The sequence below is a fragment of the Caloenas nicobarica genome, chromosome 1, assembly GCF_036013445.1.
Source record: "Caloenas nicobarica isolate bCalNic1 chromosome 1, bCalNic1.hap1, whole genome shotgun sequence".
In the NCBI taxonomy this organism is placed as follows: domain Eukaryota; kingdom Metazoa; phylum Chordata; class Aves; order Columbiformes; family Columbidae; genus Caloenas; species Caloenas nicobarica.
The window spans coordinates 51897524-51922904 of record NC_088245.1 but is presented as its reverse complement, the minus strand read 5'-3'; the positions used below and the strand labels follow the sequence as shown (position 1 = coordinate 51922904).

At 38.8% G+C, this 25381-nt stretch overlaps 1 protein-coding gene across 1 annotated transcript in view; it reads right to left on the bottom strand.

Moving 5' to 3' along the window:
* The window catches only part of SLC6A15 (solute carrier family 6 member 15), a 35362-nt gene extending 21672 nt beyond the window's left edge, over window positions 1-13690 (bottom strand). Inside the window, exons 1-2 of the mRNA XM_065632646.1 lie at window positions 13603-13690; window positions 2887-3362 (exon numbers count right to left, since the gene is read on the bottom strand). Coding sequence (XP_065488718.1) covers window positions 2887-3175 — 289 coding nt within the window. The 5' untranslated portion in view covers window positions 3176-3362; window positions 13603-13690. The remainder of the gene's footprint in view (window positions 1-2886; window positions 3363-13602) is intronic.
* Between the last annotated feature and the right edge of the window lie 11691 nt (window positions 13691-25381).

Here is a 25381-nt window from a genome sequence, read left to right as displayed (position 1 = left end):
TTAAGGCTCACTATCAACCAGAGGAAGCTGAGGCAGCTTTGAACCTATTGCATGCTAACACAAATAATGCAATTGTTATATAGGAACTATGCCTGTCTGAACAAACAAACGTTTGTCTTCATATAGTTAAGGAATAACAAATAAACTGTAGAGTGTAAAAATGATAAATATAAAAAATTTTTAAAGCTATGTTAGAGTATACCCAGCTCCAATGCAAAACACCTGTGTGAGGCATCAAGGAAGAAACAGCTTTTTCTTCTGTTAGGCTGAAGAGTGGAAAGTGTGCCTTAAGTGCTAGATGGGGACTGGGCATTGCCTACCAGGGAGAAGGGGGACCTGTGGTGAGGAGAGACGTGAAGAAGGCAGAGATCTGTAGTCAGTTCCCCAAAACTTTACTAAGACTTTCAGCCCCTCTCATTTGCGGAGCCAAAAACTCCTTTGAGCCCTGCCTCTCATCCCAAGAAAATGAGCACCCTGGAGTGCTCTCAGTTTCTTCCCAGCCTTTTTGTTTCTCTTAATATTTCCTGCATTACAGCTACATCCCAAGCCTGGGTCAAAGTTTGTCCCATCTGCGTACCAGTCTCTTCTCTCACAACAAACTTTTTTGTGGAAAAGAGCCAAGTGTGAAAGACAGCAAAGAGCTACCCAGTCTAGCTGTAACTTAAATAAGAATAAAAATTACAATATATTACTCTAAATATTTATGAGTTTTTATGAATTACAGCAACAGGAAAAATTGTGAAAGGATCACAAGAAAGAAAGCAAAGGCAGTTGTTTTGACAGCACAGACCACACCTACTAATAGAGATTGGAAAGATACCTAGAGACATCCAAGTATTAATGCAGTGTCGTGATACAGAAATTACCTTTAAAGATGGTACTGCAGATACCTCATTGAAGTATTACAGAGCTAAGTCGGGAGTGTTGGCATACCAGAGACCATAGCCATAAACAAACTCAGCCTCTCTAAAAAACAGGGCAGTAAACACCCAATTTTTTCCTCCGCAAAACCCTCTAATAATATACATCTGTTTAGGCTAACCTTTCAGTGTCTTTTCTATGTTTATTTTGTTGGTTTTGTTGTTTATGTCCCAGAAGTTTAAAAAACAAAAAGACAAAAATGAAGATTACTATACGGTTAGGATTTGCCTTCTCTCTTATGATGGCTTTGGAACACCTAATGTTGGAAGAAACCTCTGAAGGAAACTAATGAGTAACTATGTTTTCTTCTTTTTGTTTTAAACTTCGAATAGATTTATTGGTTTACCATTTTTCCATATACTCCACTCGCCTGATAGTATTTGCCAGATATAAGTTGCTTAAACATAGGGAAGAAAATAAAAAATGTTTAGACGACTGCAAGTGGAAAACTTGCCATAGACTCCACTGAAACAGTTCTACCGCAAATCCACAGAAAGGCTGTTTACTTTATACTCAGGGACTTCAACGGGTATTTATAGTAAAGCTTTCTCAGCAAAAGACTACCGAATAGTTCTGACACTGATATTTACAATGGGTTGTATAAAAACCACTTGAATTTTACCTAGAATGAAACACATACGAAACAGAATGTGTAGCAGAAAAATGGAACCTTGTATGTCTGTAGTTTTGTTTATCATGCATTTGGACTTTTCCCTCCCTCTATTATTTTATATACTTGTGAGAATCATCTGTTCATCTGCATGCACACATACAGGCACCAATGTACTTTACATGTTTCAGTGTTTTGTGACAACTTCTCCATCTTGCATTATGGCTAACTTGAAAACCAAGAAAGCTTTAGCTCTAATGATTGCTTACTTTCCTCTGTTGTTCTGAAGGCTGAAATTTGCTAAAAAAGTGCAAAAAAACTGTTAAAAGCCAAGTACATCCTTGCCTCAGCCATGTGCAGAAAAACATTATGTCTGCACAGACTATGTTATATTTCCAAGTTCCTGCAATCACAACACAGGGGAAAGCATTTAATTTCAACCTCAAATGACTTCAATCTATTTCTTCAAGTTTTGTTAATGAAGTGCCATAATCCCTGGTGGTTGGGTTTTTGGGGATTTTTTGTGGTGTTTGGTTTTTGGGGGGTGTTTTTTGTACTGGGGGTTTTTCTTTTGTTTTTCCTAAAATGTGAAATTATTGATTACTTTAATACATTGATATTTGATATTAATTAATTTACACTCACTGGCAGAGTAACTTTAAAAGTGCCTCATGGTATAAATCCACCATCCTAAGGAACATACCAACATATCTTTTCAGTTGTTTCAAAGGAGAATCCAATGGGCTTGCAAAATTATTAACTCACTATGCTAAACACAGATTTTCAAAAGGGACACAACTACATAAACTGTTGTAATGCGTTAGTCTTGAGACTACATCTTGACAACATACTTAGGATGAAATGATACAGAATATAAACATTTTAGAAGTTACATCTTTAGCTTCACACCTTTACTTTTTGAATTTAAGTACCACTAAATACTAAAGACCAAATACTGCTTTGGCCTTTAAAGTGGATGCAGATTTAATGCCTCAATTTATTGTCCAAGTACTATAAAGAACACTTTAGCATAACAATAATTGGATCCTAAATAATGCAACCCCTACATAAAGATGTGTTTCGCTTAACCACTAGTTTGACTACTAGTTAAGAACATACCAAGAACTTTCTACCCTAAAATGAGGAAATGGAATCTTAAAAGAATCTGCTACTTACTTTAACGGATGCATCTCTCTAAATAAAGAGAATATGGCTTTTTCCTCAGAGGCTCTCACAGAAATTAAAAGAAAAACCTGATATGCTGGAGCAGGTTTTACTGTGGCTATCTCTGCTAACCTTGAAATCTGAAAGGTTAGCTTCATCGTTTGTCTACGACTAGCTATCACAAGACTTACCTCCACCATTTTTCTGACACAGATATGGGAATCGCCACACATTCCCCAATCCCACAGAAAATCCAACTTGTGCCAGAATATATTGAAGCTTGCTGTTCCAAGCGGGTCTTTCATCTTCTACATCTGAGCCTTCTTCAACATCTGCATCTTTTTCTTCTTGATCATCAACCATGAGTTCACTCTTCTTAAATGCATCATCTGTAGAGTCTTCATTAGAGAGAAGGTCCTTAACTGACTCAATGACCTCATCATCTAGTTCTCTTTTCACTACCTTGCTGTTCTTAGGCATTTGTAGTATGAGAAAAACAGCAAAGAAGTTCAGCTGAGACAAATGGACAAGCGCCGAAGAAAGCTCTCCCTCTGCTTGGCCAAAAATATTGAAGAAATAGACTGAAGATGGTGCCTGATGAGTCCTTGGTAACAGGGAATCAAGAGTAAGGGCTTCTGTTTCTGAACGTTTGTTCTACTGAAAGTATCTGTGAAAAAACAACAAAGCAGAATATTATACTACTATGCAGAAGAAACTTAAGTTAGAAATCATATGCTTTGGTTTACCTTTTTCTGCTTATCTCAATGATTTGAGAAGAGGAGAAACAGAGAAGAAAGGGACATTAAACCACTTCCAAATTAGAGGAATTAAGTCCTTTTGGTCTTAAATATTTATGTAGAATACATTTCATTCACTTGCTGAAGTTTTTTTGAGGGGGTTGTGGTTTTTTTGTTGATTTGGGGGGTTTTTTTGTTTGCTTTGGTTTGTTTTTTTGGGGTTTTGTTTGTTTGTTTTGTTTGGGGTTTTTTTGGTTTTGTTTTTATTTCCTAAAGACTGATAGGTTAATTGCTCATATTTTGACACCGTAAGTTTCTTCTTGGCAGGCATAATGGGGTATGCACTTCAGATAAAATTTAGGAGCCTAATTCCATTACTTTCTGACTTAAGAGCTGCCCTTGAATTTATTAAAACATATTTTAAACAAAGTAGATTAAGTTTTTCAGATCATTTCAGAAAGTCATGCAGCAATTAAGATTTTGATACATAGGGTGCTCCTAGTGCTTTAAAAGCAAGGGTGACTTATTTTCCTGTATTCTTCATCAAGGAATATATAATCGCCACTATTTTTTTCAAAGGAGAGATGCTCATCTCTTATAAGCTTCAATGCTTTAGGTAGTTTATTAGAAATAGGAAATAATTAAACATACCTGAAACATCCGAAAAGCTGTAACCAAATCCATTTTGAAAGCCTGCTGATTCAAACGTGTATGTACAGTCACAAAAAATGTCTCCATCTTAATATGTGTTTTTGTTTTAAGACAATGAACCATTTAAAAAGATATATTGACTTACTTGCAGCTACCATACTGAAGGTAACCATAAGATTCCATGGTGGAATGTTGTTTGAGAAATTCTTCACTAATCACATGGGACAAAACTAGTATGTGCAAAGCCATCTGCACGATTAAGAGCCTTAAAAGGGATTTAGATTATGTGTTAAGCTTCATGAAAACCCTAGAGGGAATACACAATGATTCTAATCAAGAACTGATAAGAAACAGAAATTACTCCGGGATACACGAGACTTTTCAGTTTTTTCTTATGGACTTAGTGCAACATCTGGTCCATAGGATGAAGGCTGCATCATGTTCTGATGAACCCCCACGTAGCCGAGAACTGCAAGATATTACTGGACTGCTGGGACAATAACTGAGAGATCAGCACCTCACGGCTGCCTCAGTGACGGACCAGAAGGAAAGACTTTAAGCCACTGGAACCCGGCCCCCAGCTTATCAAGATGAGATTTCACAACAACAGAACTAAAACCTCTGTTACCACAAGTACTATCACCAGCCTTGTGGCCAACAGGACAATTACCATTTTCAATAGTTTCCAAGGATTTGGAAGTTGAACTTCAGTTGCCTACTAAACTCCATTCTGACCTCCTTCCGTTTGTTCCCTAGACTCCCACCACTGCTTTCTCACCTTCCTTCTCCCTCCTGTCACTGCCTCCTCACAGCAACTCCAGCTCTGGCAGTCAGCCCAAATTTTTTCAGTACAGTACAGCCTACTGGCTTGTGAGCTGCTTCATGCTCACTACTGACACTGGAAATGTTCAGGGTCCTATACATCTGTCTTCTGCCATGTGGTAGAACTAGTATCAGGCTTTGTTTTGTCCAATATCAGTTGTTATAAAAAAATTAAGTATATGAGCTATACACAGAACAGTATAATGGGGAGAGTTGTTAAAGACAATAGAGAAATCCTAGTACTGTATCCTGTATATCTGGACCAAATGAATGCCTGCTCAGGCCTCTTTTTAGCTGTTTTGTCTTTTAGAACATAAACTCTTCAAAGGACTATATCCAAGGCTTCTACTCCACGTATGGTTCAGTTGCTGTTAATTATAACTGAGATATCTAGGTAGAACCAGAATGCGAACACCAATAATATATTAAGTTGAAGTATTTAAGCACTCCTAATGGAGCTTTGGGACTATAATCCACAGCATCTACTACTTTTAGTCATATTTCAAACTTTTCCTTTTGTTCCACTGATGTAAATTAGAGCAGCTTCTCAGTTCCAGTAGTTAGTAATAAGTTCAGCAAGTACATTAAAATGAAACTATTTTATCTCCGTATTTAATATAACAGCTGCACAAGTGAAATTACAGTATTTGTCAGTCTGAAATCCTTCTCCAACTGTAATAAGCAAAAGACATTTTGAGTCAAAAAGGCACAAGCCATCTATCAGTGTTTATTAAGATGTTTATAAAGGTCATATCTGTATTAATTATTTTAGATATAGTAACTTGCAGGGCACCAACATGATTTATCTGGAGCTCTCACAGATGACTCAAGTCCAACAGAAATTGCATCATTCTGTCCTGTCATGCATTAAGCATTGCATTACTACACTTCAGAACAAACCGGGCTTGATACTTTTATTCCTAGCACAGTATATATTAATTTCCCTTTCATTAACTTTCCATTAGGCAGGATGTTATCAATAGCACTATCACTGTATAGACTTGCAATCCTGGCAGGGCTTGAGAAAAGTGGGAGGCATGCTCAGCAGACTCGTGCTTGGTCTAACAGTACTGGTTTCCTAATTGAAAGAGTATCATTGGCCAAACTGCATCAAGGATACAGGACAGTCCTCCAGGATACATCACAAATCCACAGGTGGTCTCTGACTGTCATATTTAACAACTTGTTCTCTGTACCAAACCAAACGAGGAGTTCTACCTCACCAGACACTACCATGAGGTGCAGAAGTTCAAAGTGTGGTCCCAGCTGGTTCGTGCAAGAAGCCTGCATTATGTGATAGGACTGATTCTCTTAAGTATCATTTAAAAAAAATCTACATAGCAAACCACTATATTTACTAATGAGCTACAGAATTCAGTATCATAGACTCAGCCATTACGGGGATCCTTTTAAGCTCGAAGTCCTAAGTCTTGTCACATATTTTAAAATATTACTGTGCTATACTATAATATTACCAGCACCTTGAATAAAAAGTATTATGTCTAAAATGTAACCTAGCCTTACCAAAGCTGTTTGTTTGGGGGTTGTTTGTTGTTTGTTTGTTTTCTATTATAGATCTAGGATCATGAAATTTGATCAACTGATTTACTTCTGCTTTCCAGGCAGTTTCACTCATCCCTTTCATAAGTCAAATGATGTAACATGTCGGATGAAAACACTGAAGGGAAATTTTTATTATAATATTTACTGGAGAATGTAATATTTCTCTGAACTCTTCCACAACTGAAAATAAAGATGGTATCCCTTTTCTTACATAAAATCCCCTTTTTTTTTAAAAAAAAAAAAAAAAAATCTAAAATTAATCTTAAACTGACAAGTGTCTACTGCTTGAGGGAATCAACAGAATGGAAACTGCTGAACAGTACATGGTTCAGTGAGAAGAACATTTAGAAAATTATTCTGTCACTGAATTAATAGTAATCAATAATCTGAGTTAGCATAAATGAACTTTTGGAGACAACTTTCTTAATCAAAGAAATCACCTTGATTTTTACGATGTCTTACTACCATTTTTCTTGATATGTTAAAATCTCTATTTCTTTCTCATACTGAAAAATAAAACAGTGAGTCTTTTTTGACATGTCAAGCAAATGGCAGATCCAAACTTTATTTCTCAGAACACAGTGGGAATTTTCTTATTTTCTCCTGTGGAAGAAGAATCAAGCCTTAACGCATCAGCTTGCAGAAGTGAAGTAACCTGATTGGACTGCCACATTATTAGCGGCTTATGCAATAATAATCCCTTGTGACAGGGAATTCAGACCCAAATTAGCTCACTGGGAGATCTAGGCTCGCTATAGAACTTTTACTTCAGCTTCAGGCCCGCATTCAGAAACACTGGCACAGGGAGATAAGACCTGTAAATCCTCTGCTGACCAAACTGCACATGTTTGCAGAAAGACTCAAAGGAACTTCATCAGTCAATGCAGCAAGACACATTGAAAAATTTTGCTGTACATCCTTTTCTCCTTTCTTACACGTAATGCCTAGTAAGGGAGTTGTACTAGTTCTGTCCAACACTGCCTGCTCCTCTTCACCGTTACCCTGGGAAGGAATCTTATTTCAGGCTCGCCTTCAACGCATCTCTGTCAGACAGACCTCCATGCCAATATACAGACACTACTACACCAATACCGTACTTACAGTTCTCTCAGTGGTGTACTACCAGTAAACAATTAGAAGTTATGAGGCTGGAGATTTTCACAACATGCACAGAAAAACAGGTACAAAAAAATCTCTCTTGCTTACAAATTTCAAAGTATAATGAGTACAACTGCCCCACGTTCTTGCAATTACAGCATAAGCCCCTACAAAAAGCCATTTGTAAAGCAATTTCATGTCTAAAACATCCCACGGTACTATTGCAACAACTGATATACTAAATATTAAAGAACTTCTAGCAATGCTTTTCTGACATAAATTAAAACATGATTATTTTTACATTGTGTTCCTTTCTTAAGCCGGCACTCCTCTCTGAAAATGAAAGCCCAATAAACCCTCCATTCTTTTCTAACACAGCGTACATTATTTCTATCTTATTTTTACATCTTACAAAAACATAGCAATTTCGCAAAATCATCTACAGTCAAATTTTAATGCATTATAAATAATCCACAAATCTTCTCTGATCAAAAATGTTTTAAACCTTCAACGTGAGATGGAAGGAAACAAGTGGAAAAAATGAAGTATGAACACACTATTTTAATAAAAGACTACTGAGATAGTCCAGACAGAAAATAACTTTCTAAAAGGCTACTGTAACATCATAAAAAATAGAAAAAGGAAAGAATGGGTACCTTTTAAATTCAATGCTTGCCATTAAAGGGAGACAAAGACTAACGTTCTGTACCTCAGAGCTCTGTGCTCTTCTCCAATGAAGCAGTCAACACACCAACATGCTGCTCTGGGGGTAGCAAAATGCAATATAAAGCTGCAGCCAGTTCACGCTATTATAACCTCTGTTTTGAATGTAGATTGTGATAGCACAATGTACCAGTCCAGTCCCACAAGCTTACGTCTTACGCTCTTGTTCGCAAAATCTTCACCTTGACTCCCAGTGAAGAAATCAGTATGATTCAGCAGACGACACAGAACTACAAGTCAGGATTCTCACCATGGCAGATGCTCATAAAAGATCTTGACCAATACTCATGCCAAAGGTTTCAGTCTGTATGGAATAACTGGATGAGAATTATATGCAAATGTCAAGAAAAGGAGCTTTTGCACCTTGAAGGAAACCTATAAAATGCACCTCAAATATGAGTCTATGAGCTAGGCAGAAGAAAGCACGATGGGAACAACCAATACAGAAAAAGCAAACCGAAGTTTTAGGGGCAAAGAACTGCTGTGATTCTGCCAATAGGAATCAGGCCATTGGTGCAGATAGGATGGGGGGAATAGCTAATGACCATCAGTTTGGGTGAGAGAAAAAGAAGAGTGCAGGAGCAAACCGGATTTCGTGGGAGTACTGTGACTTATGAAGAATGGCTATCGCTGGGGGAATCTGTGTACAGATAATTATTTCAGCAAGAGTTACACTGTGTTACAGTAGTCATTGCACAGACTGAATTACTGCTGCAATGCAGCATTGTGTTCTTTGGCGGAAATAAGAATATGCACCACAGCCTTTTTGCCTAGTCAAGCCCATTTTTATCTACCTACTGAAGCTGCCATTATGCTGCTCTTCAGTATGAACTACATGATCTAGCATTTTGCCCTAGCTAGTTTAATACAGCCTGTCAGTAACAGATATAGATTCAATAGATACTTAATCATAATGAAAGATAATTATATTCTATACAACGAAACACATTTCTCTGCATTCTTCAGTGATGTTATCTGAGACATGCTAATGCATGTTGCACATACTACATTACATTGTAAAAAAATAAGAGCTTTTTGGGTTATGGGAGACTTGAAACCATTAGAAAATGCGAATGCATTTGATTCTGGTATCTCTATACAATCAAATCATTTAGACTACAGCAAAACTATTTAAAGACACAAGACTAAACTCACACCTGCTGCACATACGGGTAGTTTTACAGACTCCAGTGACAAGGCATCTGTTTAATATTGCTGGGAAATTTGCTGTCGGTTCCTACAAAATGTTCTTCCTGGCCTTATCTTACATCAAGAACCTGCACAGTCTTAAATGCAGACAATTTCTCTCCCAGATTAGCTTATTTAAATTTAGTTCCTGGAGAATACTTTCTACTATTAGAAGACACACAATTATTTGACAAGAATAGTAAGATTTCTTTCTCGGAATCGTTCATTGTCAATAGCTTGTATGACTTCTTCCAAATCACTGGCCAAACAGTAGTATCTAAGTCAGAGAATGTTACAACCTAGCACTCTTGAATGTCATTTTTGTTGTGTAATCTCTGAAGACTTCATTGGCCTTACTGTAGTTTCTCACCTGCTTTCACAGATTTCTCACTATTTTCTTCTCACAAACAAACTCCACTGAAACACTTCACAGACTTACATGATGTGCTAACTGTAATTTCCTATTCAGATGGAGAAAACATATCACTTATTCTGCAGTCTTTTCTTAGATGTAGTTTACTGAAGGATCAAATTCAGTAGTTACCACTCTTCCAGCTGAAGCTGACTGAAATAAGCATCTCAGCAACTCTGACAATACTCAGCCGTTGATTGCTCAAAATGCAAAACTGCTGGCAACAATCAATCAAAATCTCCATTTTCTCTAAGTTCACCATATAAGCTATAACTGGACCACAACTTTATTATAAAATCTTATCACACTTCTGAGACGGGAGAGCATATAAAAGCATATTAAATATTTCAAGTACTAAAGTTATCTAAACTGCAAAATCAAGTATTGAAAGCTAGACATTACCAGATATATAGTTGCCCTGAGACCTTAATTCTCTGTCCTCTGTGCTTCAGAATGGATCAATAAGTAAATCAAGTTGTCCTGGGGAAGAACTTACGTGAAAACATCTTTGTCTGTTTCTTATACATAAGCAAAAAAGTTGAACTGTTCATAGATAGGTTAGCAGAAATTCTACTTCTCCTCAAATCTGATTATTTAATGTCATGATATAAGTCGTGCTTTCAAGTTGTTATAGTAAATCCTTATGTCTTTAAAAAGAAAATTATGAATACCAATCCCACTACAGAAAATCCAACGGTGTAAATTTCCTATTCCAATTTCCCATCCCTTCCCCATTTTGGCTTAAGAAGAGCATGCTGAACCATTAGCACTGCAGTACACATTTTTTTCTTTCTCACAAACAGAAAATAAGGAACCCCTAGTCTTAAGAGTGAAGGAGAAGAACAAGGAGCTCTATTTCAGTGTAGGCATCTGGGAAGCACGGACCCATTACTGCCATTGCCTGATGCAACCATTCTAGCAGTTACCATTGCTCTTTCACACTACTTTGCATGGGTCTATCAGGTTTGGCACATCCAGCTCTCCAGAAGAATGGTGTTCAGTTATCATTTGTAGATGATACTTCCTTTCTAAATTATACAAGAATGTTTCCTGATGCAAGGTTACTTTGGCAAGGTAACTTTGAATCCAATTTCAAGGAAGGGAGTTGCTGCTGATACGTCAAAGTCCTTCTGCAACTAATCAAGTACTCAGAGATCTTTGAAGTCACATGGAAAAGCTGCTACTGGTATTACCATTTTTTACCACCTATTGCCATGCCAATCCGTAAACTTCATAAGCACGGGACCCCAAACTGTTCTTCCAAAATCAGCAGATATATTGTCTTTTAAACAAGAACATTATTCCTTGATATGAGGGAAATAGTGCAATAAAAAGTAGATGGGGACACAGGTGAATGTGTCCTTAATGTTGCAGATACTTTTGGTTGTACACTAGAGAATTCCAGAAGAAGATCTGTCTTGCCAAAAGGATTTCTACCACAAATACTTCCCAAGTGAAGTAATTCCATACCACCTGAGGAGCAACTACTCCAATCTTAACAATGTAACTTTTACCAAAAGGAATAGCTGTAATTAGTAGATTGTGTTTCTGAGTAACCTGTGACTTTTTTTCTTTTCTGATAAATTCAACATTTTAAAAGTTTTGTACATACAGGCTTTTGCAACATATAGCAGAGACAGTTGACAAGAGTTATTCAATCTATATGGTCCTCATCTGTACTACTACTTTTTCGCTTGCTTGCCTGTAAGAAAAAAGAAAACTGTAAGAATGACAAGACACTAAAGGTCAAGAGGAACCAGCTTATGCTGCGAAACTAGTTTCAAGATGCCTTAGCAGTTTCATTTAGTCAGTTTCACTATTGGTGGCACATCTGAAGAGCTATGAAATGGTTTGGGTTTTCATACAGAGATCAAAACCAATGGGATTTTTTGTTCTTGAATCTGAAGTGCAGAGCTGAGCCCAAAGGGAGTGTTTGACATGCGCCGCATGAGAGCCATAATTCTATAGTTATCTTAATGTGGTCCATGTGTAAATGAAAAGCTTGTATATTAGCCAATACAAAATTAAGCAATCTTTCTTAAAGTTTCCTTTTAAATGAAATGTTGATAATGGGAAACACACTACTAAGTAGAAAAAAACCTGAGTATGTTGTCATCATTTTAAATCAAATGGAGTAAGCTGCCTGCATAATACATCCAGTGCACATGTACATGACAAAATCTTTATTTCATTTACACTTTTCTTTGGAGAGGGAAACAGAGACTTGGATACCTGGTCCTACAGTATGTCACAGTTATATATTGACGGTGACATATGATTTAAAAATAATTCAGCTTCTCTTAGAAATCAATACTACAGCAGTGAGCTTGTCATGTATCAACACTACACAGAAAATAAAATGGCTGATGAGGACGAGGTCTTGATTAAAACATCTTTTACAAATAAAACAAGTACAATTTACTTAAATGGAACAAATCCCATTGCAGCCTCTCATGTGGCAGGTCAGTGTGACTGTGCAGACATATTTCAATCATCTCATTTACTTCCACAACAAAAGCAAAGCCTTGCAAAAAAATCCCAGTTCACTCTAATACTAGCAACATAGGCACAAAATCAGCCAATACAGACATGGAACATGAGAATTAATAAGAAAATGGAAAAGAAAAAAAATCATCGAAAACGTAGGTATGAATCTACCCTGTGGATATGCCGTAGTACACAGAGAACCGCAACCATAGAAATCCTGAGCAGAAATTAAACGCAAGACGCAAAAAGGTTGAGAACAGGTCTTTCATTACCATACCCACCCAAACATGGCTGACACCAGGGTGCACCAGCCCCAAGCCCGCGGGGCTGCTCCAGCCTGCGCGGGGCGAGGGATGCGGGCGGCTGCGGTGGGAGGAACCCGCGCCGGTTCCCCCCGGGCAACGCCCGCGCTCCGCGGCAACAATGCAGCGCCCGGGCAGCTCCGCAACGGGTCTTCCCCACCTACCTCCTGCGCCTCCACCCAGCCCTCCAACACGGGGCCCACAGCCGCCGCCGCGCCTCTGCCTCGCACGCTGCCGCCGGCACACGGCGGGGACTGAGGCCCGCGGGCCGCGACTGGCGATGTTCCCGCTCCCTGGCCTGCCGAAACGGCGAGGCTTGCCCCGCTCCCCGCGAGCGCGGAGACGCCCACGCAGCGAGGCGCGGAGACGCGGTGCTCCCGTGATGGGAGGCAGCCTTCGCCCCCTCTCCCCACGAAACACGCGCTACACGTACATTTAAGGTGTTTTACGCAACACGCGGGAGATGAATGAAATTTCCATCACTCATGGTAGGAAAAGGATTTAAATTCCCCACCCCCGCCCAACCATAATAACAATAATAATAAAAACAGCTCCGTACGTCCTTTTAACCTGCCGCTTAATTAAAACACATGTGCGGCTTCCAGCGGGCGCTCGCTATTGTCTCCCGAGGGGTCGGCGCTCTCCGAGGGAGAGGCTGGCGCCGGGGCGAAGGCAGCCTCCCGGCGCAGGGGGGCTGGGGAAAGCCCTCTGTGCCCCGCCGGAAAGTGGGCACCCGGTGGAAAGGCACCCCCCGCCCCTCGCACATCCTCCCCCTTCCCGCCCGGCAACCGAAGCGAGGCGGTGGGGCGGCCATGCTCCGCCAGCCGCGCAGCCGGGCTGGGGAAGCGCGGGACGCAGCGGTGTGCAGCCCACCCGCCCTCCGCAGCCGCCGCCTCGCGTAGCGGGCGCCTTGCCCGGCCTTACCTCCGCCCGCGGGGCTTGCCGGGCGCCGCCTGCGACAAGTGGGGGGCCGGTTGCCCCCGCGGGCGCGGGGTGGCGAGCGGGGCCGTGCGGGCGCGGGGCTCAGCGAGCGACAGTCGGCAGCGGCAGGAACATGTGCCCAACCCTCGCTGCGGCGGCGTTTAAAGACAGACATAAAAGCGGCGGGGGGAGAGGAAGGGGGAGGGCAGCGCCGGGCCGGGGGAGCCGCACCTCCTGACGCAGAAGGAGCGCCCCCCCCACCCCGCCTGCAGTAGCATCTCTTTCGCCGGGGGCGGGCGGGGAGGAGGCAGAAGCAGCAGCGGGAGGAGGCGGAGGGAGAGGCCCACCAGCCCCTCCGCCGCGCCAAAAGCCCTGCGGCCGCGCTCCCACACCGCGGGTGTCCAGTCCCCTGCCGATTCCCACCCGGATGCGGGACGGCCATCCAGTCCCCAGGTGCGGGGCACATGGACTGCGAGCGGCCGGCGCCGCCGCCCGTGGCCTCATGTTGGCGGGGCAGCGGGGCGCAGGCGGGGCGGTGGCCTCCGGGGTGGCCCGGAGGTGGGAAGCAGGCGCACGGGTGCGCGCTTCCTTGGAGAAAATGGAGCTTTTTCCAAAAAAAGAGTGTGAGTGAGAGCGAGGGATGCGGGCGTGAGGAAGGAAGAGGGGCTGGTCTGGAGCAGGGTGGTGGCGGGACGGCCGCAGGGAGTACATCTGCGTGCTGGGGGTACCAGGGATGGAGACCTGGCAAGGGCGAGCCTGGAGACTGAAGGGATGGAGGGAAACCATGAAGAGGATGCGAAGCACCGAGCAGTACCCGTGGTGATGGTGCACAAGTCTGGCAGCCCAGACTTTTACTGCTGCTGCAACCACATGAAGATGATGTTTCACTTTAACCCCCTCCCCCTAAACTTTCAGTTATTAAGTCTACACACCGCCCTTCTATCAGTTTGTTGTTTGCTTGCATTTTTCTTAAAAACAACAAACCTAGATCGATTCTGTCTACAAAAGAAGGTTTGTAGTAAGGTGAGAAAGTAGGCTGTTGAAAGGTGCAGCAGTCAGACAGGAAAGGCATGTTGACTTTGCTGAAGATAGTAATGGAGAGTGAACTGTTTTAATGTTCGCTCTGTGAATAATTATTTCAACAACTTCAATCTTAACACATGCTCAATAAAAATATTACTTTCTTACACTACATGAATCAAGGCAAGATTTTTCCTCAAAGGGTTATGAAGTTGTCTGCCTAGCTGATTTGCATTTCTTTCATATTTTACTGAGAAATCTGTGATACAAACTTATTTTTGTATTTCTGCTTCATTAACAAAAGCAGTTTGTCACAGTATTGTGCATTTCTCATTATTGTTGCTAGTACACTTAACTAATAATTTCCACAATGTATTTCAATTGTGTGTAAAAACAGTGCTGTAAACAACAGATTTTGCACCTAGTGACTGAAGGTTATTTAAGAATCATGAACTTACCTTGAGTAAGTTTCTAATTGTGAACTAAACTGATTTTATACTAAGTACTAATAAGAGGAAAAAAATATGATTTCTATTGCCAGATCATGAGTGATACTTTTATTTAGTAAATGAATTAATGTTATCACATGACAGCATAGTTAATTGACACAGGAAAAGGTCATTCCTGGATCCCTTTGAATTCTCTGTACAGTTAATGATGATCTTGTAATCATGTTTTCAATTATTTGATGCCTCTAATTTTACCATAGGAAAGGCATCATTCAACTTTCTGTGTCCACTAAACATATATGTAAACATATATTCAGATATTTACAGTTTTTTGCAATTCCTTGAAGAATTTGCAGTTGCTCAAATGCCATGTAAAATACCACATTGGTAACTATTCAGTAGGAATTTTTTCCTCTTCAGCCTTTCTGCAAACTAGCAATCTATACTTGGAATAGATGGACTAGAGTATGTTTACTGCAGCTCTTGTAAACAGAGTATTTTTACTTCAGTGCTTGTAATCACCTTTGTAATCTTTTCTTACTGGGTTTATTGGAACTTAAAACGACCATCTTTAAATTCCACATTGGTTTAATCTTCAAAGTGCAGATATTTCCAGCTTCATAACTGTAAAAGCAATTCAGCTTCCAGTATAGAAGGATTTCCACTTTTGCTTCTGGGTGCAAATGACAAAAATATGATACAAAAATAGCTTATTCAATTTTGCCATTTTTTTAAAACACAAGAAACCACTGGTAGACACATGGTTTGCAATTTAGCTGTTATAAGATTGACCTACATTAGAGAGGAGCTTATCGTTCTCTAAGCTGAGTTATGGGCCTACATACAGGGAGAGAAAGCCTCATATGCTGGTCAGACTCCCAGTTTATCTGTGCTTTTGACTCAGGAGGTTTAAGGACAGAGAGAAACAATCTCAGTGGAAAGCAAGAAATGCCAGCATGGGAAAAAACATTATCCTAAAGCAAAGCTGAGATGCTAATGTACAAAACCTCAACCATGTCAAAACTTCAGATAAAAAATGCACAAGCAGAGAAAATGAGTATATACTGTTTGGAAGAAAACGTTCTAAGTAGTAGTTATGCCAAATTTATTTTTCTGCCAGGTTTTACTGTCTTGTCACTTGCATAGAGATTTTAAGTATAACACATTATAGTTTTGTTGAAAGCAAACGTATGAAATAAGCCACTTAATAAAAAATATTTTTACACCTCTTCTAACTGTTGAATAACTACCATCTTAATCGATAATGTATTGAGTTCTTTAAAAATGTCTTCTGTCCTGAACTATTTGTGTTCCTTAGATTGATGGTATGCCGTTCAGTAATAGGTGGAAGTTAGGAATAACATTGTTGTAATTAGAACGAAGTAGACAAGCACATACCAAAATAGGAATAAATATGAGTCAGTATGCACCAGTAAATCTGAATGGAAACAATGGTAAGTGGTTGTCATTATTGCTGGTTAAAAATAATATCTCAGGCTCATAGTTTAGGGCTTGAACTTCCAGGACAGAACCATTTAATGTTTCGGACTTCTCCAGAAAATCTGTTGCATTGTGCTTCACTAAAAAACAATAGTTTCTTGTTAAATAGGCCTTTTGTGTACAAGTATCATTAATATTCTCAGTGACACTTTTTCACATGCTGGCTAAATGTGGAATTAGATAATATCACATCCTGCACCTTTTGAATCTGTCACTATTGTTAATGTTCTCTCTTTGTCTTAGCACTGATTTTTAGCTGAAGCTATTGCAATTCAGAATATTGTGGATTGTAAACTGAGTTACATCAGTAATTGTCAACTAAACTAGCTGTTTGACCAGTCTGCTATAGCTGTACCATGGTGACCTAAGTCTCTGGGAGACTGCTTTACACCAATACTTTATTTTTACAGATTTTAAACTATGATTTGAGGCACAATTAGCATGTAGATGCTACACACAACACCCTTCAAAAACTCAGGTATGTTGTCAACAGCAAGTCCAGAGTTTTGTGCTTACACTGCAAGTTGATTGTTCTAAGGATCTTGTTCAGCCTCAATTTTGATAGTGTTAGTTTCAAACTCCATTAGAAGTTGAAAGAGAAAGTATGTTTGGCTTTGTTAATGTAATTTGTCAATGGTTATTGTCAATGCCAGCGTTGGTTTTAGGCAGCATCACTTGATAATGTACTGTCAAAACAGAAATTTTTTAGATTTTCCACCTTGGGTTGCCATTTATATTTTTTGGTTCAGCATTTAACTTGGTGCAACCTAACCCCCAACATAAGTTTTTAGCACCGCTCCACTCACTCCTCAAACCTGCTCATAATTTTATCTGTCTGTTTTTGAGTTTCAGGTTTGCACTAGTTATGAAACTCCAATTCTGGACAACTGAATAGCTTTTCAGCTCATTAAAATATGTTCCAAAGGATTGTGATCACATTTCTGAGTTCATTAATGGGAACTGCCACATAAAAGAGAGAGAACAACCTTGGATTTTTTGTAATTTATAACTTAGCCTTCAAAAATGAGAAGATTTCAGGCAGGATGACATTCCAGTCTGACCGTACAATGCTTCTCAGTGTAGAACAGCCTGATGACACAAGCAGACTTCCTTGGACAAGCAAACAAGCATAATAGTTGTATTCCTAAGTGATGAGCTACAAGCAACATGTCAGCATGTCTTGGATAAGGTGACAAGCCACGGTGATTAAAGAAATACCAGGCAATGGTTGTGTAGCAAGTGATCTGTTGAGTTATTGCTAACTACTTTGAGCAATTGTAAACCACAGTAGTTGCTCCTACATGTTACAGTGATGATGGAGTCCTTAAAGTCTGGCTATACTTCTTTTCACCTCTCGACATTTTCTAAAATATTAACAGATATAAGAGAGTTGCTACTTTTTGCTCGCTTTATCAAAGGGCACATCTGTTTCCATGTCGTCAAAAATGTGGATTGTCTGTTACTCAGTGTATAACTTCATTGCAGAATTTAAGAGTCTGTTGAGAAGATGTCTGAAACATTCTTTACAGTTGCACAGAAAATACTAACAGGCAACGTAAGATGAAAAATCGCTTGAAAAATCCTCTGAATATACCAGTAGCATGTTCAACCATAGTGGCAGGGCAAGAGAGTATGTAGGATTAGCTAATTAACTCATATTCTCACTTTCACTGGTGGAAGGTGCATGAAGATTTCAGTGTGTAGAATTTCTGTAAATCCACAAGGGCACTGCAGCAAGCACTTGTGGTAGCAATTGTCTGTTGCTTGGAGTTAGAGTATGTTAATAATCTCTTAACTATGGTCTTATGCAGTCTTGCCACGGGAGTATGAGAGAGCAAGACAGTGGCTGATGTGATTCCCGCCATCACCGCTGAGTGTATCATGCTGAGAGAGGAACGTCCTCAAAGTTAAATCCTGCCTTCAGGCTTTGTTTCTGAAATATATATACATTTAGGGAATTCTGGCAGCTAAGTCAGAAAGTTGCAGCGTACCTCATTCTGGTAGGGAATAACATGAGAAATGAAGTCCTAGAAGTTGTGAGCTATTGTAGAAATCTGGTCAGAATAAATATACCGTTCTGTCATCTATTGAAGAAAAAACCTATCATAGATACTTCAAAATGTGAAACAATGGCATCATATTGAGTGATAAAACAGAACACTGGAAGAGTATGCAAACCACAGATGTTCAGAGCACCGTATGGTTCATTATAGGTAAAACATATATTAAATAACATCCAAACTAAGCAAAAGAGATATATAAAGTCATGTTTTAACAGTTAATATCTAACATATTATTATGCTACTTGTGAAAATGTGGAAAATGAAGATATAATTCTGATAATGGAGCTATTCTCTGTATCTTTGACAATTTAGAAATCACCCAAATTAGCTTGATGACAGCAATGTAGAAAGCTAGCAGCCACCCAGCTACATCTTCTTTTCTTGAGTATAATACAACAGATACAATAACTACAATAACTACAAGAATTTATGTCTATACAAATCAAATTTCAAGACACCAAACTTTTAAAAATTATATGGTTGAGTGGGTTGAGAATGAGGCTAAGGCTAAGAAACTAAGAAATCCCCCAGCAATTACATAGCAACTAGAAAAATAAAATAGGCTATGCAAACTTTAGCTACAACTGCAAAACACTGAAAGAGATCCAGGACAAAACTAAAATGTGAACCCTTGAACGTATTATACACTGCAGTCCCAACTACAGTTTTCAAGAAGCTATCATTCCTATATTTTCAATGTTTTTCAAAAAGCCTCATGATCTGGTAATTCTAAATCACTTATGACCATTTTTGACTTGAAATTTTATTTTAAATGTAGCCTGCTTTGTTAACAACTTTAGTGATCTGTTCATGTAATTAAAAATATGCTTCATCTCCAACAGTAGCAGAAGGATTACAAAAAAAAAACCACCAGAAAAAATGTTTTATGTAAGTCGCCTGTTTTCACTGATTTTGTAATAATGAACATGTTCATTGAACATGGTTTGGGTCCGAAGGGATCTTAGAGATCACCTAGTTCCAGCCCGCCGCAATTAGCAGGGACACCTTCCACTAGACCAGGTTGCTCAAAGCCCCATCCAACCTGGCCTTGAACACTTCCAGGGATAGGGCATCCACAGCTTCTCTGGGCAACTTGCTCCAATGCCTCACCACCCTGTTGAGGAACTTCAGCTGAACAGCACTGAACCACTGACAAGTCACCATGACTTATTGCAGCATCGTGCCGGCTGCTCTGAGTTCCGTAGAGGATGGTGTCTGGTCAGGATTCTGAGGGAGATTTTTCCTTATCCCTTGGGACATGATTATCTCTTTGGACATAGTGAGCATGCATTTGCTGACTGCACACGTGGTTTTGTGTTCTGGAGGCATTTAGGAAGGCAACTTATTCTCTCCACTCTGGAGTAAAGCAAAGTGCATTGTAAGAGTTCGGTGTGTATAGCAATTAAAATAATCATTTCCAGGAACACAGGGAATTGAGGATTTGGCTAGTTAGGTTTGGAAATGTGTATTTAAAATTTAATTTTGACTAAATTGGAAGTTTTGGTGTAATTAATAGGACGGCACATTGACCATCATTTCTTCAGCAGAATCAATTAAATAAGTACCTTATTTTATTCAGAGAAGGAAGAAATAGCATTGAGAATATTATATTGTTCAGATAGATATAAAGTATCATTTAAAGTGTAAGTGTAGCCATGCACAAAAATTTTGGTTTTGAAGGTAATACAGAACATACTACTTACTAAGGAATGGTTCCATGTGTTATGTTCATCTATATAAGACATTTTGAGAACCTCAGAAATTATACTCTCCATTTAAACGCGGAAGACCAATATGCTTACCATAAAATCACACCAATAAAATCACACCCAGGGTACGTACTTTCTGATTTCCAAATCTGACTGAGACTAGAAGAAAAATATTGTAGCAGCTTGTATGGGAATGTAGCGGAAGATTTGGCGAGGAGGTTAGTTAAGTGTAAACACGCTCAAGTGACTTGCATCTGTCTGTAGAAAAAGCACATACATCACACTAATTGTTTTACTGACCTTGTGCGCTCGATGAGTAGAACCTCTGTGTTAGGTAACATAGCCCTGTGAGAAACTCTAGACAGCTTATCACTACGTCTGAGATTCCTGCTTTGTTGTGAGAAAGAGCAGGAGGCTGCACCTGCCTGAAGCCTTGAAATCCAGGCGAGCTCAGCAGGCCCAGCGATCTTCTTAACAGGACTGAACTTACCAGCGCCTGCGTCTCCGCTTATGTCACCTCTGCTTGGGAGTTTAGGTACGACTTCGGAGATCCCCCAGTAGAGAGGTAACTAAAATAAAACTTGCTCTTTGCAATGCATTCGTGGCCTCTGGCTCTTCTTGCGACGTGCCTGCATATGTGTACACACAGCTCAAAACTGTGCATGAGTTAAAAATAGTTTCCTTTCATGATGTGTTTTATCACTTGAATGAAGTGATAAAATGATAAAATGGCAGGAAGTTTGTTCCTTTTTTTTTTTTTAAGCTTGCAGAATAGTCATCTAAGGAAAATCATTTTTGCTTGCAGAATCACACTATATACCACATTTTGAGTATTATACTGAGGACTCAGTTCTGAATAGTATTTTTGTTCAATTCTTGCCTGAAACGGCATGATATTTAGAATTGCTCCTTACGTTTGAGCTAGGTAGACTATTTTAAATATATACTTTTGCTATGCTTTGGTGGTCGTAATGAAGTGAGCCAGAATGAAATTCTAGTCTCACCAAAACCTATTCTAAAACTGTTGGATTTAGGATAACAGCAAGTCTACATTAATCTGTACATTGCATGAAGAAAACTGTGGTTTGAAGAAAAGCTGCAAAATGTCTGCGGCTGTGTTGGTTGTCTCAGTGAGATTTCAAAGCAAACAGGTTTGACAATATGTTTTAACATACGACCTGAGATCACAGACTTCTGGGCTGAGAAAATCCAAACACATTTCTTAATCTCAGGACTGGCAAGGGCAACCATAAGGCTTCTCTCAAGTCTGTGACCCTATCGGTCATCGCTGCCCACAGAAGCTCTCACTCTCTACTTGCAGCATAATAACTGGGTTATTTCATGATAATATTAAATACGTGTTAGATTTTGCCCATGTTTTACACATGCTGTTTCATACTGAGTTATTGATGGGCAAGGATGGAAATTACTTTTTTATTCCTGCATGGAATTTTCTTAAAAATCTGTGGTATAAGGAACTGGTGTATTTCATATGCCTCAAGCTGAATACCTTAAGAATGAACCACTACTTGATCCTTATGTCAAAAAACACAACCAAATAATTTAAAGTCATTTCATTTTAATACATTACAATCATAAAGCAAATCTGAGGAAATGTAATCTTATAGGATGTTCATAGAATTAGAATTTAGTCTTTGGCCATCAATTAAGGTCAAGGAGTAAGTGCGTTTCATTCACAGGAGTAAGAGACTGGAGTGGACAGCTTGCATTAGCAAATTCAGTTGTGTGATATCGTAGTCAAGTTACCTGTAAAGACTCATCCCTAAATTTATTGTGTTCGGTCTTAAAATTACTTAGATTTCACCACTGCGTCTTGTTGAAAAGTTTCTCCAGAACTTCTCTTCTGTGATGGTTAGAGACCTTCTTTGAACATCCGGTCACGGCCTATTCATTGTCATCTGTTCTTGTGCCAAAAAGTTCTTAAACCATTTCCTGTCTTTGTATTTTATCTATCATCATGTATTTATGGAGACTAACACTAGCCCTTTCTCCCTTTGTTTTGGCAGAGTGCATAAAACTGAGGTCTTTTAGAGCAATGAAAGTTAATATAAAACTATCCTCATGTGTATTAGTCATGCACATCACAGAGATAGATATTAGCTTGAGTCTTAAAAGGAGCTAGGCATGTGGTAGTTTACTACAATACTGTAATAGTGAAGTGTTATCCCTGAGGTAATTTATTATATCTCTGTGAAAGATTAAATAGCTCATGCACAATATGACACCAATGTAGTGCATGTTGTTTCCAATTATATATAAGACCAGAACAAAGGTCCACCTGAACAGTGTCTGTCTCCAGCTCTGGTAAATGGTAAACGTTTATAGAAGAGTGTTAAGAAGAATGCAGGTGTGATTTCTCCTATTATATCAAATGCTTAATAAATTTCAGACAAAATTTCTTGTAGTTAAAAGAAAATACTGGTTTATTAAAGAAAAACATGCAGCTAACGTGCATGAATTATTCTTAGTAAACACATACAGGACTCACTGATTTGTATTCCTTTCTGTGACTTCGTTTTCTTTCAAATTTGATTGAAAAATCTTTGTATGATTGAAGTCAAATGAGTAATCTCACTGTTTATCCTTAAATATCTTTATTTCCAAATATATTTGGCTTTAATTTACTAATTTTCAAAAATTGCTAGGAAAATTCTTAAAAGCATGTATTAAAACCCGTCATGCATAGTACTTTTCATATTCTGAGATGGAAATAATGTAGCTTTTTTCTCCTTCAGCTATCTCCGACTACACAGAAATGGAAGCTTTATTGCTCCATTTTTATCATTCTCATTAGCAAAGCCCCTTTTGCCACCAAGAGTTATACCATTCTCATAGTTTTTGCATATTTTACATAAGGAGTTTCTGTACTTTCTCATTGTGTAAGCCCGCAAACTTCCCTAGTAAGTTTCCTAACTTCTTAATATTGGCTCCTCTAAAACCAAAAATGTTAGTCACAGGATTACTTAACCATTCTGTTTAAGCAGTTGAACTAGTTAGTGATCACTTGACTCTTCCTTTAACTGATTTTTTTTTCCTTATGACTTTACTGTTCCCCAAAACAACTTAATATTAACCTATTTTTGCTTCGTTAATTATTTGTAAAAAAAGAAAACTATTGCATGTCCTGCTCAGGAATAGTTGCTGTTGATACTAACATTTCCTCTACAAACTATCTACATGTTCTGTCAGTATAACACAGGTTTCAGTAGTATTTATCTTGCCAGTAACGTTATTTTGTCCATATTAGTGTCCTATTCTGAGGGTTTATAGTAGACGTATGTCATTGTTACAAAACAAAATGCAACAAAAAACCTTCCACCACCACTCCAAAAATGTTATTAACCAAAATGTATTTTATTCATGCTCAATTCTGATTTAAGCTTTCAGCAGCATCTTGCAGGATACTATACAACACCTTTAACTTTGTCTCTTTTCTGTATCTTACACCAGCAGTTCTAAGTCTTTCATTTTATTTTCAGAGGTCTTTACATTAGTGTAAAGATTTATTTTCTCTTGAGTTCATCCAATTTCCTAGCCGAATTAGGCAATCTTCCTCTGTCTTATATCCCTGACTTCGGCTGTTGTCACCCTCATCACTGCTCATGTTTTCTTTCTCCTGTAATACTATTCTTCATTTTCTGTATCCTTTACCACTCCATTTATCTGTTTTTCTCTTCTTCTTTACTAAATGTAAGTAGACTGATTACCTGAGACTCTCAGGGTTAAAAAAAAAAATCTGGGGGACCAGCTTTGATCTTAGATACCTGGGCTTATTTGCATGCTTAGAATTGACTCCATCTGTTGAGAGAAGTTGTTTTTCCTGCAAATACCTCCCAGAAGTTGGACATTTCCCTTAAATGTTCTCTTCAGTCTCATTATCTAGATCTGGATTTCCAAAACACTGCTGCCTGCAGGCTCCACTTCTGAAGAGTTTATAACCCCAACTATCAATTTAAATAATCAAAAGGCATCTTTGCTGTCTCGCTCAAACATCCTAAAACTCCATTTGTGGTCAGATTCCAGCTATGAGAACTGCTGGACTAGCAGCACTCATGTTCACTGACCTCCTACTTTTATTAATTTTGCTCATATCTGCTATTTATTCATGGTTTTCAGTGGAAATCAGGAACTTGTCTGGCCAGACATGAAGAGCAGTCAATGGTTTTTCTGTGTTTGAATCCTTTTCAATCCACATTCAGTATCTTAAATCTTTATAGTGTGTGAATCTGCTCAATGGGCAGGTGTCTTTATTCTGAATTTCTAACCACAAAGACCCAACTCTCTGATGTAGTGAGTATCAGACTCTCTCCCATCTCTTCCTGTCCGAGAATCATTCTGCCTTGAAGACACTCTCATGTTTCCTATGTATCATTCTGTCTTTTCATCTGGTTCCTGATTGTCTCCTGTTCCTTAAATTTAACTACTGAGATGAGCTTCCCTCCTCCTATCTATGCCACCCTCTCTCATTTTGGCAGAAATGATGATACATTACTGCTATTGATCTGCAAAACTACTTCACAGTTTCCAGCAAATTCTCAGTCCTTCTAACCTCCTGAATGATGCTACTTAAACAAACAAACAAACAAAACCCAAACATTTTACCCCTTCTGTTTTAATATTGGCTTAATCACTTTTCTTTGTGTCTTTTGAACAAGCACTTTCACTTTTTTGTCTTTCAGTTTCCCTGTGTTCCACATAACATTAATCACATTGGCTGTTGTAAAACCACAACTAATAAAGTACTGATTTACATCATATTAATTAATCAAAGGTTTGGGGGTAAATAATGTTAAAATCAGTTTATTTAGCTAAAAGTTGGTTTTGGTCATTATACTTTTGTTTAATTATTTCCATTGGCCTGCAAGAACAATAATGAAAATAAAGTTTTGATTCGGACAACACTTTTTTTTTTTCTCTAAACTACTGGAAAACTTCAAGTAGAGTCAAATACACACACAAAGGATCTGGATTTTGCATTTTATCTAATTATTTTAACTATTTTGTTAGCAAAAAGCTACTC